The 15,121-nt window shown below is 54.2% G+C and overlaps 1 protein-coding gene across 2 annotated transcripts; it reads left to right on the top strand.

Moving 5' to 3' along the window:
• Positions 1 to 4,227: 4,227 nt before the first annotated feature.
• Nudt14 (nudix (nucleoside diphosphate linked moiety X)-type motif 14) lies at positions 4,228 to 12,079 on the top strand. Of its 2 annotated transcripts, none has more exons than NM_001316724.1 (5): positions 4,228 to 4,379; positions 7,048 to 7,091; positions 7,511 to 7,575; positions 7,813 to 8,014; positions 11,320 to 12,079. In NM_001316724.1, exons 1-5 carry the CDS (start codon positions 4,299 to 4,301, stop codon positions 11,558 to 11,560), a joined length of 633 nt encoding a protein of 210 aa, NP_001303653.1. In that variant the 5' UTR covers positions 4,228 to 4,298; the 3' UTR covers positions 11,561 to 12,079. The 2 variants fall into 2 exon arrangements, with proteins under 2 accessions (NP_001303653.1, NP_079675.1); NM_025399.4 differs by having other exon boundaries at positions 7,777 to 8,014.
• Positions 12,080 to 15,121: the final 3,042 nt, after the last annotated feature.

Here is a 15,121-nt window from a genome sequence, read left to right as displayed (position 1 = left end):
TCCTGTCGCTCATTCACTATTGATGATTCCTATGCGACACGCACCTGTTATCCCGCCACTTTAACTGGGAAGTCTGAGGGAGGAGGATGGCTGAAAATTCAAGGATAACCATGAGACTGTAGACTATTTTTTTTTAAAGCACACCCAACATCTATTATAATCACTTTTTAAAAGTTTGTTTTAAGACACTGTCTCATGTGGCAGATGTTGGCTTTGAACTTCTGTATCTCCTGTGTGGGATTACAGGTTCCACTGTAAATCCCCCTTGGGGGTGGGGGGAGCACAGGGTTCAAGACAGGGCTTCTCTATGTAGTCCTGGCTCTCCTGGAACTCGGTGTGAAGGGCAGGCTGGCCTTGAACTCCTGTAGATCTGTCTGCTCTGCCTCCAAGGGCTGGGACTAGAGGTGTGTGCCACCACACCTGGGCATTGTAACCACTTTTAAGTTGTGCAGGTCAATGGCACGAAGCTCACCTCCAGGACACTATCATCATCCCAAACTAAAATACTGTCCCAACCTGTGACTTCCCAGCCACCTCCCCCAGGCACGTCACCCCATTCTGTCTCCCGAATCTACCAGTCTGACTACTTCAGGGACCTCACATGGATGGAAGCACATGGCTCTGTTGCCTGGCTCATTTCTTTCTCCTCTTATGTGGCATTGCCTCCGTTTCCATCCCAGCAAGGCCTAGCGATTGACCATTGCACACCGAGCTCATCTGTCTACTCACTCATCCACTCATGGTCACATCGCGATGCACAAATGATTTACATTCTCATGAAGTCCTATCTCCCTGTTTTCCTTTTGGCTGTCACTGACAAGTTAAATGTCGTGAATTTCTGCCCTTTCTTACCCTGACCCCACCCCTGGGATTTTAAATTTCAGCTCTTTTGTCCAAGCCTCTGATCCATTTGAATTAATTTTGTGTTTGGTGCCTGGAAAGGCTCCAGCTCCGTGCTTTTGCTGTAGACACCCATGTCCCTTGAGACATGTCACAGTCAGAAGAGGCCAAAGCCCCAGGTTCCACCCCATAATAGAATGCCACAACCTGCTTTTGCTCCACTGGCCTCCTTCCAGCTGTTTGGGCCAGAAAACCTGATTCTGTGTCCTTCACTCTTGACTCTAAGAAGCTGCGAGTCTTCATAAAGTCTGTCTGAGAGTACACATGCATGCCTGAGGCGTGCTCAGGACGGCGGAGGCCAAGGCTCGTAGAAAGGGATCCATTCTTCTTGAAAACATGTCTGAGGGGTTGAAGAGATGGCTCAGTGGGTAAAGTGCTCCCTACACAGGCCTGAGGGTCTGCATTCAGTCCCCAGCACCCACACAGAAGCCAGGGTATGTACAAATCTATAATCTCAGCAGCTCTTGGGGAGGGAGGGAAGATAAACAAGGTAGACAGAATATAGGAAGGCACCAGCAACTAGGAGGGGCAGGCATGTTCATATGCACAGGTATGTGTGTGATGGTGGGGGTGGGGTGGTGTCACGCAGCCTCTGGGGGGGGGGTCAGAGGACAACTTTTAGAGTCACTTCTCCCACTTTTATGTGGGTCCAAAGACTGAATACAGGTCCACAGGCGTGCATCACCAAGCAGCAAACACATCTGTCCTGCATCCAGTGTGGTGGCTCAGAACTGTTATCCTAGCACGTGAGAGGCTGGTGATGGGTTAGGAGTTCCAGACCCCCGAGAAGACTGAGAAAACAGGAGGTCATGTGGGTGGGATCTGTTTTGTAAAAAATTCAAACGCAGAAAAAGATAGACTTGTAAAGAACTTTACCAGCCTTAGCCCCACCCACCCAACTGGGGCCAGCACTAGTCCACCTCTCTCCATCCTGGAAGTCATTTTGACTTTGGCCTTGCATCCTCAACTCCTTGGCAACTCTAGCCCAGCCACCCCCAAGCAAACACACAGACACTTGGAAGGTCCAGCCAACACAGCACTCAGGCCCTTGTCCAGCACGAGGGAGGCAGACAGAAGTGAGGTCCCATAAAGGCTTCAGTGGCCTACAGGTTGGTGGAAGTAGCCCTTGGAGACAGACAGCAAAGCAACCTCCTGGTGCTGGAGGAAGCCGATCCAAGCCGGTCACCACTGTACATGCACACTCAAGCGATTGTGCTTGTCTGATTGTTGTTTGGAATGGGGTGGTATGGACAGAGCTGAGGGTAGCGGCTTCTTACAGATGAGTCTGCTCTGCCACAGCTGACACAGGAGAACAGGGGCAAGGCCTCAGTTTACAAAAAATAAGAGGCCTTTGTGTTCCATAGTTCCCTGGTCTCCTAGTCTTGACTCAGTCCTTCCAGCCACCCTGTGCCTTGGGATCCTCATGTTGTACAGTATCCTTAAGTCCCCGGACCTACTTCCTGTCACCCCACTAGAAAAACACAGAACCTTGGCAGAACCCAGCACCCATCTAGACACACCCAGACCCTGGGCACCGCCCAAAAGCATTTTCTATCCCTGAGCCAGCAGAGGTCAGACCATCTGTGCCCAACAGCTCTCTGGGTATAGGACCTGCCCTACTGTGTGCCTGCTTTGTGTTCACATGGGGCCCAAAGAGGCAGAGAGAAATGTAGGTGTGACTGCTTAAGGAGCCTGAGGTGAGGGTGGCCCTAGTTATGAGGGCCCCCAGATGTGATCATATTGTCCTGAAAGGATGGAGGCAGAGTCCAGAGACCACCAGCAGAATGTCAGAGAGCAGGGAGCCAACAATGTTTTGAAGGTAGGGGATAGACCACATGCCAGAGTGGGACTTTCTAGGATCTGAGAGACAAGTCTGGAGACACCCAAATCCCAGCCAGGGACCTTGTGTTGGAGTCCCAGCATCCTGAACTGACTCTATAGAAGTTTGTCTTGCTGAAAGACAGCAGATGTAATAACGCTGACTTGTGGCCTCGTGTCTCATGATGTCTGCACTGTCCTGGACATGTGTTCAACGGGGTCTTTGGAACTCCAGGAAACGGCTTGCCGAACACAGAGATGGTTTCTCTAAGTCTTGGGCATTGGCAGCATGGTGCCTTCCCACCTCACCCCACCCACTTTTGACAAACCCCTCTCCATCCAGGCTCCTGCATTGCTCCCATGGGGACAATGATCAGCTATCTAACAGTACCACTCTGGGCCCTGGCCAAAGCCCCTTGGACAGACATATTTCTTGCTCCTGCACACAGGTAGCCCTTTCCTGTGGCCCAGGGATCCCAGAAACTCTACTCACCTCAGTTTATACTAACATTCAAATGTGACTTTCCCCCTACAATGATCTGTAGAGTTGTGGGGGCTTTCTGTTTTCCTCTCAGGCAGGCCCAGTGAGCACAGGTAGCCCCCGGCCAGTGACACTGGGCCCTTTAACATCTTCCTTTGCCTGAACTACTGGTTATAGCAGTGAGAACTCTGTGACTGGTCCCTATTGTCTACACACACTCTAGGGAGAAAGTCTGCCAGGAGGCCTCTGAAATAAAGGAAGACACCTGAGGGCTTTGGTTTCGGGGACTAGAGGAGCTCTTGGTTGATAGTCACTCTGACCTCCAGGACACTAGGTGGCCAGGCCAAAGCCTGGAAAGTTCAGTACTTTAGGAGAGGGATGTGTGTGTGTGTGTGTGTGTATGTGTGTGTGTGTGTGTGTGTGTGTGTGTAGTCTTTAAGAATGGCTCTCTGTGAACCATGTGTCCCATATAGTGAAGTCCTCTCTCCTTGAATCTAGAGTGGCCTGGAACTTTGGATGCATCTGGATTGACATAGTGATGGAGCAGATCTGGGGCCCTGAACAGCTGTTGTGAAATGTGTGCAGCAACATGGCCTTTGTGAAGAACAGAGACAGGAAGTCGCACTTTCTCTCAAACAGGGTCAGGTCAGCCTCTGTGTGGCTAGTGCTCTTCCCGGGGCCTTCCTTCACCAGCCTTTTCTCTTCAGATTTGTCTTCTATTCTCCCCTTCTGTACGCTTCAGTGGGGGCCCTGGCTCCCCAGACTTGGGAAGGGGGTGAGTTTGTTGCTAACCCCGGCCAAACAGACTCCCGCTCAGCTGACCTACCCCGGTGATCCCCTCTGATTTCCACCCGTTGGAGGCTTCATATACTACGAAGCCCTCTCCACCCTACTCAGTTCGCTTCCCCTTTATGCTGGCTTGGGGACTTGTCTGAAAGCGCCTCCCTCGCGCGCAGCACTCCCGCAGGTGCTACCTGGACTCTGTGGCCCGCCCTCCGCCCCGCCCCCCGGCCCGCCCCGCGTGTGAACTGGGCATGCCCAGAAGTGCGTAGACGCGCCCGCCGGCTTCGATCCGCGGAAGAATCTGCTCTGCGCCACCATGGAGCGCATCGACGGGGTGGCCGTGGGCCTCTGTGCCCATTCGCCCTACCTGCGGCCTTTCACGCTGCACTACCGCCAGGTGATCCGCCCCACTCGCGTGTCTCCGCGCTCTCCCCCCGCCCCCCGCGTTGCGGCCCCGGCCCCGCCCCCCGAGCTCACGACTCCGCCCTGAGCGGATTCTCAGAGCTTGAGCTCCGCCCTCCTGCAGTCCTGACGGCCAGTCGGTCAACCCGGAATGGCCAAGGAAGGACATGCAAAGAGAATCGCTCTTTCCTGAGGAAGATTTGACTGGCCCTCCATTTCTGACCGCCCATCGATACTTTTATGCAGTTAGACCCATTGATTACTCTGGGTATCAGGGCAGGAAAACTCTTGGATCAGGGCAGGAAGAACTCTTGGGGAACCCCACAATTGCAGATACCCTCCTTGCGCCTTCTTTCTAGCTCCTCCTTCAAGCCTTAACAGAAAGTCTGCTGTCACGAAGAAACCTCTTCAACTCAGTCTTTCGCAGCTCCCAGGTGTCTGTCTCCCAGAACAACAGGGCCATACATAGCTATCTCACATGACACCGTTGGGCACCTAGTAGGCACACAGAAAACATTTGTTGAACCTACTTGCTGCCTCTTCTCTTTCGTCTTACCCCATGGTCTTCCTTCTCCTCTACCCTGCATGGCCCTGTCTAGTAGGCCCCTGGCACGTTGCCCATTTCCATTCTCTATGCTGTCTGATACACAATTTTCCTGACCTGATCAATGTAGCCCTGACTGGGTTTCAGCTTAGATCAGACCGCCCAGGGCTTGGCGTTTGCCCAGCTCTCCCACTCCATTTCTCTCACCAGTGTTGTGGCCTCCAGCCTGCAAATTCCCTTGCCTCTGGTGTGTCTGCTGTGTGGAGGTCCTTTCCACCTACCCACTAGGCTAGGGAATTCTTCTCCCAGAGTGCAGTGAGGTAATACAGGCTTGAGGGAGCAACTGGGTTCAGTTGAGGAACAAAGGGTAGAGACACGGGGTGTGTGTGGGGGATCACACTTCTTTTCCCTTTCCTCGGCTGGTGACATGGGGTAGCCATGTGGCTCTTTCATACCCAGGACCTGGGGTTCTGGTGGGCTGTGGACGGTCCAGGCTGGTTCGTTCGCCCTCACTTCCTGGGAAGTGCTGTGGGGTGGCTTTACAGCTTTGGCTGGCATCCCACCAGCACATTTCCGCTGATGGCATTGGTAACCAGAGCTCAGTTGAGCAGGCAGCGGCCCGCCATAGCCATAGTCATAGCTGGGAGGGGGGTGGGGGTTGGGGTGGAGGGTAGGCAGCATTTCCTCGGGAACTGAAGGATACTGGGCTGGGCTGGGTTTGCCATGGTAGGGGTCTGCAGCCTTTAACTGCCCCAAAGCAGCAGTGGCCCTGTATAGAATGTGCCCACTGCTACATTCTAGAACTGTCTCTCCCTCCCAAGGCCCATGTCAGCATCTCTGGCCCTACTACCCACAGCTCTGACAAAGTGTTTGATCCTGAGTCAAGAGGGTCCTTGTAAGTCACCTAGGGTGACCTCCCTGAAGGAAAGCTGTTGGGGTAGGCAAGACAGGCTCACTGCAGCCTGGGCAGGCAGCCTTCTTTGGAGCCTGCCTAGGTGGCTGGATATCGGGCAGGCCTGGGCTCGCCTCTCGAGGTGGTGCTTCAACGGCCTCCTGGGCAGCCTGCCCTGCCCAGGACATTGGCTCTCTTCTCCCCCTAGAAACCAGGCTGCTGCTACCCTCTCAGGATATCTCTGCCTGCAGTCTCAAGTCAATCTTTCTGTGAGACTCTCCTGTCATTGACAGCAGTACCCTTTTCCTCCTGAGGAAGCCCTGTGGCTCTCTCCTCAGTGTCCTCCCTCTTTGTTGCCTGGCAACACACTGTCTCTGGGACCCAGGCCCCTGCCTTTTTATGCAGATTGTTTGGAGCCCCTGCATCTGTGGTGAGCTGGGCTGTGCTCATGAATGACCCAGAGGTGGACTAAGCAGGTAGGGGTAGGGATGGATAGGTCCAGCCCCACCTGCAGAGACCCTTCAGGGAGGAATGTCTCTGCTGGCTCCAGTCCCCAGAGACAGCCGGTCTTTCCAAGTGGCATTTGGATGGTGGGGACTGTGGGATCCCCATCTTAACCTAACCTTGTATAGAAAGCATCGATGACATCCCCAATACTGCAGGGCCCACCTTAGCTATTTCTTGAGTGCTACCCTATGTACAGGAGTGGCAGGACTAGGGGATGTGTAAGAGATAGCATGAGCCTGAAACAGGGCGGGGCAAGTACTTACCGTCCATCTGACATGCGCAGATCCACAACTGCAAGTGTAAGCTGTCCAGTGGCCCACAGAAGCTTGGGCCTTGAATATGTGACTTCTGCTCTGCCCGCCTGGAATCCTCCCTGCCCTGCCTAAGGGCATCACATCTGCTCTCCCTGTTATCCTTGTAGCTCCTTCCCACACTTGGTGGCGGGCCGCACAGGTCTCTGTAGTCCTTTGTCCTCATGAAATGCCTTTCCTGCCCTTTGCCCGGGTTTTCTGCCTTACCCTTCCCAGAACATCAGGCTATCCTGACCTCCCGGGCAATCTCCTCCACCTCCACCTGCTACAAGTCCCCATTCCTGAAGGGCGTAGGCAGGTAGCAGGCCTCCCTGCCGGGAGCTGCTACAATGGGTCTGTCTGGTCCGTGCACCTCCATCTGTTGCTGGCAGCGGCTCACCCTTCCTGATTGCTGCCCTGTCTCTTTTAGGACGGTGTCCAGAAGTCCTGGGACTTTATGAAGACACATGACAGGTGAGAGGGGCTGGCCTGGCCACTGGGGAACTCCCCAGTTTCTGCTCCTCAGACACTTCCCACCTCAACCCAGTCTCTGGTTCTTATGTCCCTGAGGCCTGGTGGCTAGTAGCTGGGGACACCAGGCCCCTGGTGGCAGGCTCCTGGTAAGATCTGATCTTACTCCTCAGGATGCAGAGCATAGGGGTGTGACAGTTGGGAAACTGGCCAGCAGGGGCCTCCACTTCCCCAGCTGCCCAATATGTTGCCTCCCCTGCCCCTATCCTGTAAGCTGGAACATAAGGTCCGGGCCCTAGCCTGACTGTGTGGTCTTCCCGTCTGAGCAAGGCTTGTCAATGAAAGAGAGAGACTAGGAGGATGGGAACCAGGGCTCCGGGGAGAGGGCTGTGTGTCTTTACTGAGTGTGTTTCCCCACACAGTGTGACTATTCTCATGTTCAACTCTTCTCGGAGAAGCCTGGTGTTGGTGAAACAGTTCCGGCCAGGTGAGTCCAGCTGGGCGGACAAGAATCGGGGCTGGGGAATTGTAGCGTGCTTTTAGGCCCTTGATCGTGAGGGTCTGGATACTGGTGCAGTGGTGGCTACAGGGGAAACTGAGGTCCAGCAAGAGATGCCTGGCTCAGAATAGATTACTCTGAGGTGACCACCATGTGGCTGTGCTCCCCCCCCCCCACACCCCATACCAGCTGTATATGCAGGCGAGGTAGAGCGTCACTTCCCAGGGTCCCTGACAGCTGTGAACCAGGACCAGCCCCAAGAACTTCAGCAAGCACTGCCTGGCTCAGCGGGAGTGATGGTGGAACTCTGTGCCGGTATTGTGGACCAGCCTGGGCTCTCACTGGAAGAGGCAGCCTGCAAGGAGGCTTGGGAAGAGTGCGGCTATCGCCTGGTCCCCACCGATCTGCGCAGAGTTGCCACATACATGTAAGGAGGCTTGGCAGGGCGGAATGCTACCAGGGAGTGGGTGAGAACCCGGCCCCAGAGGGTGTACAGGCATGAGGCTGGAAGAGGCTTGGTGGACCATGCCTCAGCTCCTAGGCTGGGCCAGACCCGGGGCGTTTGGGCTGGTTCTAGAGTGTGCTAACCCTGTGCCCCTACCCTGCAGCCCCAGCCACGTGGGGTTGGGCTCCGGGTGGCAGCTGCTGTCGACAGATGCCCCACTTCCTGTGGGATTAAGCACCGGGCGCTGGGGGTGGGGTGAGTCACAGCTCTGTTCTCAGGAATGAGGGAAGGACAAGTCCTGGGGAGGAGGAGAAGGAGGGGCTACCCCTACTGAAGCCCAGGTACCAGCCACTCATGCCTCCCTCAGGCAGCCAACCAGGGCTGCGGTCCTCAGATGCGAAGCCACCCCTTGCCTCAGGATGTTGTGTGGATTCCTGACCCCTGCTGAGGTCTGAGGGCAGAAAGAAGGTCCTATGGTGCCCATCACCCCCCACCCCCAACAAGGCTGTGTACTTCTGACCACCCCCCACCCCCCAAAACCAAGAGGGACCAGAGTCCCCGCCACCTCTCTCCTAGCACACTCAACACAGCCAGGGCCCTCCTGCCTCCATCCCTGCTGACCTCACTCTGTAACACCAGGCTATGATTGGGCCATGTTGGATCCAGGGTGTTCATTATCTTACTTCTGAAGGGCTGGCCTGTACCCTATGCTGTATCCTCCATGTGGACAGCCAGGGATGCCTAAATCCTTCAACTTCCAACATGGAGTGTTTAGGGCCAGGGGAATCTAAGAAACCTGACCATGATAAGAGTGTGGCCTGTGTGGGGGACAGACAGGGACAGAGGGCAGGAGGAAAGTTTGTGTGTGTCTCTGTGGTGTCTGTCTGTGTGTGTGTGTATATGTGTCTTGTGTGTGTATGTGTCTCTGTGTGTGTGTGTCTGTGTGTGTCTCTGTGGTGTCTGTCTCTGTGTGTGTATGTATGTGTCTTGTGTGTGTGTGTGTGTGTCTGTGTGTGTGTCTGTGTACATGTCTGTGTATGTCTTTGTGTTTGTATGTGTGTATGTGTCTGTGTGTGTGTGTCTGTGTGTGTGTGTGTCTGTGTGTGTCTCTGTGGTGTCTGTCTCTGTGTGTGTATGTATGTGTCTTATGTGTGTGTCTGTGTGTGTCTCTGTGGTGTCTCTGTGTGTATCTATGTTTGTGTCTCTGTGTGTGTGTGTCTCTGTGGTGTCTCTGTGTGTGTACGTGTCTGTGTACGTGTCTGTGTATGTCTTTGTGTTTGTATGTGTGTATGTGTCTCTCTGTGTGTGTGTCTCTGTGTGTGTCTCTGTGGTATCTGTGTGTGTGTGTCTATGTGTGTTTCTCTGTGGTGTCTGTGTGTGTCTCTGTGGTGCCTGTCTGTGTGTGTGTCTCTGTGTGTATGTGTCTCTGTGGTGTCTGTCTCTGTGTTTGTGTATATGTGTCTTGTGTGTGTGTGTGTCTCTCTCTCTGTGGTGTCTCTGTGTGTCTTTATGTGTGTGTGTCTGTGTACGTGTCTGTGTATGTCTTTGTGTTTGTATGTGTGTATGTGTCTGTGTGTGTGTGTCTCTGTGTGTGTCTGTATGTGTGTGTCTGTGTGGTGTCTGTGTGTGTGTCTATGTGTGTGTCTCTGGTGTCTGTGTGTGTCTCTGTGGTGTCTGTCTGTGTGTGTGTCTCTGTGTGTGTGTGTCTCTGTGGTGTCTGTGTGTGTGTGTCTGTGTACGTCTGGCTGACATTTGAGAAGTCTCATAGGCAGGGCCTCTGGCTGTGTCCTGACTGAAGAAGATGCTAGAGAGCGGTGAGTGTTTGGAACATTGAACATCCTACTCATGTTTATACTTTGAGGAGGAGGAGGGTTTGGCTGTGTGGAAGCATGATTGAGGGTAAGGCTGAATGACATCAGACCACCTGTCCCTGTCGCCCTTATGGGGACTGGACAGACCAGAGACTACCCACTAACACTTCCCTGCCCGAGGCCCCAGAGGTAAGCCATAGATGGCTAGGCCCAGGGAAGCCCGGTGCCTATTGTTACCTTGTGATATAAATGAGATTAGAACCAGCCTAGGCTGGAGGGAGCGTCTAGCCTGACCAGACCACATGCTGGAGCTGTCTCCCTTATAAGCTAGGGAAACTGAGGCCGGGCACTGATTTCTATGACAGGTATAGCCATGACTACTAGAAAAATGGGTTATCCGGTAGGGGTCTGTGGGGATAAAGAGATAGCTGGGCCTGGTCAGTTTGGGATGGGAGTTGGGAGGCTTTGAGTATTTCCAGCTTGTTCCTGCCTCCGTGAACTGCCCTGCTGTGAGATTCCCTACCTCCACCACCACATCCAGTCCATGGCTCCCCAGGCAATCAGAAGGCCTGATATGGATAGAACTGGCTTGGGCTTAGCACTTATGGAAGTCAGAGGCCCTGGTTGGACTCAGGAGACATGGGCAGGGGCCTAACAGATCCGTAGGGCCTATCACAGATTCTAATACCACTTGCTTGTGACCTCATGGCTTCTGTATATGCACAGTCTGTGTCCAAGGTCCCTGATCTTCCATGTAGGGTCTCATAAGCTGCATTCAGAGACACCTGCCACATCCACAATCTATCCAGGTGCAAAGGTAGCAGGTCCTTGTGGCTATGGGATAGAGGCCACTTCCTGACTAGCTGATAGCCACTTTCAGATCTTAGCAATGCCTGCAGGTCCTTGCCACACGTCTTTTTACAACACAGCAGCTTGTCTGGTCTCTGTGCTAGCAGAGAGTGCCAGAGCTCTTTAGATTGTGAGCATGAAGCTGTCTTGTGAGCTCACCTGATTAGGCCAGGCCTACCCATGTATCTCTCTCGGGATGAATTCAGTCAGCTAGCCAAACAGGTCCTAGGTCGAAGATATATATATGTAAGGTGCCTCTGCATTTGTGTGTTCCCCTAAGTGTCAGATGTCATATTTATCTTGACAGTTTGATGATGAGCCTAGCCACTGGTGGCTGAGCCACCTCTCCAGCACGGTTATCAAATTCATCTCAAAAAATCATTTTAGTGCCCTTGATGCCTACCTCTGCCATATGATAGCCGGCATACCCAACATGCATGAGGCTCGCCCGCTGCAGGGGGCAGGTTCCGTGGACATACCCTCCCCACCCCTGCCCCGGGAGTGGTATTTGGGAAGGGTGAAGCTACACAGAGTTCTGATCATCAGAAAGGCAGAGCGGGAAGCATGGAAGCAGGGTGTCTGGCAGGGCCACACTGGTCTCTCAGCAGTCCCTGTCCTACCTGACAGGTCTGGAGTAGGACTGACTAGCTCCAGGCAGACCATGTTCTACGCGGAGGTGACAGATGCCCAGCGAGGCGGGCCTGGTGGAGGGCTGGCCGAGGAGGGAGAACTCATCGAAGTGATCCATCTGAATTTAGATGACGCCCAGGCCTTCGCAGACAACCCTGACATCCCCAAGACTCTCGGGGTTATCTACGCTATCTCTTGGTTCTTTAGCCAGGTGGTTCCCCATTTGAGTCTCCAGTGAGACCTTGGGGCTGGACAGGCCTAATCCCATCCACTCATCCTCCTGCCCTGCGCACCCAATAAAGCTTGTGTAAGTTTTACTGATGTCCGCTGGCTTTGAGCACTGTGACCTGGGGTGAGGCACTGTGTCTTGGAGGGTAGCAAGGTCTCCATAGAAACCCTCTGGTCCTCCTCTGGTGGGGCAAGTGGATGACCTGGGAGGCAGATGGCTGTCAGCGGGCTAGCACAGCAAGCCTGGAGTACTGTCAGGCAGAGTAGCCAGCTCATGAGGGAACCAGGCTAGGTGTTTAGCCTTGGATCCCTGATCAAGTTCCATATCAGCTACCCCCAAGTTTCTTGGGCCCGGATGGAAAAGAGGGATGTAGGTGGGCGGGTTGTTGGTTTCACGGAGGATGGTAGATACATAGACCAAATGTGGAAAGGGGTAGTCATATGGAAGAGAAAGGTTTATGACTTAATGGTGTCTGTCTGATAAGACAGATAATGTCTACAAAGCATTAATTAAAATGTTCTTAATTATTCTCATGCGTAACATGAACTGTGTCTGCAGGAGCAGAGATAGACTGGCCTCAGCTGAGAGGAAATGGGCACAGTACTGCCCATGCCAGAGTATGTACTCCCTGATCTGGGCAGAAACAGGGACCTTGCCATGTCTGGGGCTGGACCAGGACTGCACTCCCAGTGTCCAGGAACTTGGATCTGGTGATGTTCTGTGTCTGGTGTCTCCGGTACTCTTCCCATGACTTCTGAGCCATCGGAAGTTGGGAGAGGACCTCACTTGGCCTGCAGGACGTAAGTCCACGTCTGTAGGCTAGGTCATCATGGGGATCCAGAGCAGCCGTCTTGGCGTGGGCAGCCTGGTTCTTGCGCAGAACTGCCTTAGCGTGACAGCTCACAGTGCTGCTGGCCTAAGGCTCTCTGGCCTGAGGGTGGGCCTACATGCGTAGCTTAGAGCCATTCTACAGGTCCCTAGAGTGCCTAGCATAGATTAAAGAGCACTCTGTCCCACCTAGCCAGCTGCGAGAGCCACAGGCACATATTTAGGAAAGGCATGCTGGGGCAACATCTGAGGGATCAGTCTGTCTCAGGGTAAGGTCAGGCTTCAGAAAAGTGGCCCCGCTTCAAACCCTCCAGTCAGCATCTTCTATGACTTCCTTGGGTCATGGACCACTCACTGATTACCATTCCCCCACATCCCCAGGCAGTGAGGTAGCCTGGAGGGGTATATCCCTTCCCACCCTCATCATTCATTACAGTGGAGCTCAGGTGATGAGCTATCTGAGCATGCCCTGGGGCTCTGTGTTCCAGCAAACCTTTGGATGAGAGCTGAAGTGTTGGAGTCCTAATTGTAGACATTGAGATAGGCATGCTGGGTTGGAATGAGTGCTCTCTCTCCTCATATAGTCCCCTTCCCCGCCCTGGAAGATGAGGGACACCCGCCTCACCTCCTCCCTGTGCCCCAGGTGGGTATGACATTGAGGCACCACCCTGAGGAGGCTGTGACATGTGGACTTGCTCACATAGCACCACCTGTATGCAAATGTTTGCAGCTTTAGGTGGGGCCCAGTCAGACAAGCAACACAGCTTCTGGTGAAGGGTCCTTAGGTGTGTAGTGTGTGTCCAGGAGCTAAATATGTGGGAGGGGGCATAGTGACCCAGATTCACCCTGATGTTTCCGGGACAGGAGTGTACCATCTATGTCCTTCCCTGACTTTCTGCAACTGCCGAACGCCCACCATCAGAGTCCTGTGCCTCCTAGGGTTGCCCTTAGGTGTTTGCTGCCGGAGGGGCTTCTAGTGGGGGAGGGCTCTGGTGGCCTGAAGGATGGGTTAGGAGTCAGGGCACCTGGGTTTGGGCAGAGTCCAGTCCCTCACTCAGATCTGCAGCCTGACGGGCAGGTCAGCAGGCACCACTCCTGGGCCTAATGGAGCTGGCATCGATTTCCCGGCTTGGGGTGGGGGGGCTGTAACCGGAAACTCCCCTCCCTGGACGCTATATTTAGCATCACAGGACATGGGCGGAAGCATAGCTCACTCCAGAGTCCAGCCAGCTCTGTCCAAATCCTGGGCTGCTTCATCCTTCAGTCTGGTCCTGAGGCCCCTCTGGGCCTCTCCAGCTCAAGCTAAGCACCCATTCAGAAAAGGTCCTGACCCCAGTGCTGGGGGTCTTAGAGCGAGCTACCATGCGGGAGACCAAAGGGTGCTGTGCCCAGCGGGTGATGCAGGCCTTCCTGAAAAGACAGAACATCTGACCCCACAGGGTCAGGTCAGGGATCCTGAGCCCCCAAGTACAGCATGAAGGAAAGCACGAGGTTTGACGGGTGTCCATGGCAGTTCTGCCCGAGGGCTGCAGAACTCTGTGCAGGGAGGGGATTCCCATGGGAGGGGACCTCTCAATGCAAGTAACCACCTTCACATCTTGAGCGTTTCCTGGTCACCATCAGGCAAGGTTGTGGCTCCCAGAGGACAGGAGGAAGAAGAAGAGGAAGGGGAGGAGGTGGAAGAGGAGGAGGAAGAAGAGGAGGGAGAAGAAGAGGAAAAGGAGGAGGGAGAAGAAAAGGAGGAAGAGGAAGAAGAAGAGGAAGGGGAGGAGGAGGAGGAGGAAGAAGAGGAGGAGGAAGAAGAGGAGGAGGAGGAAGAAGAGGAGGAGGCTATTACCATTGTGGGATGACACCTGGACATAGCAGGTGCAGCCCAGATATTGAATATTCTGCTGTCGTGATACTTGCCAGCTGTTCTCCCTCACAAAGTGCCTGGATAGACAGGAGAGGCGGACTACATCTCCCCGCTTTCCAAGGTATGCTGGTGGCATGTCCACCTTGAGCCAGTGTATAAGGTGACCCCCGTGTCTCGGCCAGATAGGAAGAATCCCCCCCTGGGCCACTGCACCCACAGCTCTGAGCTGGGAGGCAGGGCAGGTAGGCTGAGTCAGGCAGCCACACAGAAGTCCTTGTCAGCGTACCCTGGCTCTGCCTGCTGGCCTGCCCCCCACCCCATCCCCCCACAGCTGGCTGACAGCAGGGAAACAGAGGTACACAGGGAGGGGCTGCAGCTTCATGCTAAACTCCCTCTCCTCAGCCCCTGCACCGTTAGTCATTGTCCTGACTATGCTTGTGCCTCCCAACAGCACCACATCACCCTGACCTCCTAAGTCATGGTGTGGCACTTCCCAGCCCTGGTCTTTGTGACATCTCATTGATTTCAGTAGGAAGACTGACTGCAGGATTGCCACCTGCTTTTGGTTGGGCTATCTTGTCCTCACAAGCTCTTGTCAGGTTCTCTCAGCCCCAGAACTTTGGCATGTTGTTCCTTCTCCTCACCTTGCTGGCCCTACCATCGGGGTCTCATGCCCCCCCACCCCCGGTTTGGATGCTCATGGTTTGCTGGTCTACAGTATATGTCTAAGCCATCATCCATCTTTAGACAGAGGCCCCTGCAGGTAGGCCAGGGCTGTGGCTGCCTAGTTCAAAGATTGGCTGAGTGCCTCAGAGGTGGTGGTGAACTTAGGTGAGCTGGAAGCTCAGACTCTCTGTCCTCTGTGATCTCCTGTCTCCAAGCAAGAG

This window comes from Mus musculus, chromosome 12 (assembly GCF_000001635.26).
Source record: "Mus musculus strain C57BL/6J chromosome 12, GRCm38.p6 C57BL/6J".
Classification (NCBI taxonomy): Eukaryota; Metazoa; Chordata; class Mammalia; order Rodentia; family Muridae; genus Mus; species Mus musculus.
This window is presented reverse-complemented; position numbering and strand designations above follow the sequence as displayed.

Excerpts from the sequence above, each read along its gene's own strand:
- Nudt14 (NM_025399.4), top strand. The coding sequence starts at position 4,299 with ATGGAGCGCATCGACGGGGTGGCCGTGGGCCTCTGTGCCCATTCGCCC. Across the intron at positions 4,380-7,047 it reads TCACGCTGCACTACCGCCAG|GACGGTGTCCAGAAGTCCTG; the intron begins GTGATCCGCCCC and ends TGTCTCTTTTAG. Across the intron at positions 7,092-7,510 it reads TTTATGAAGACACATGACAG|TGTGACTATTCTCATGTTCA; the intron begins GTGAGAGGGGCT and ends TTCCCCACACAG.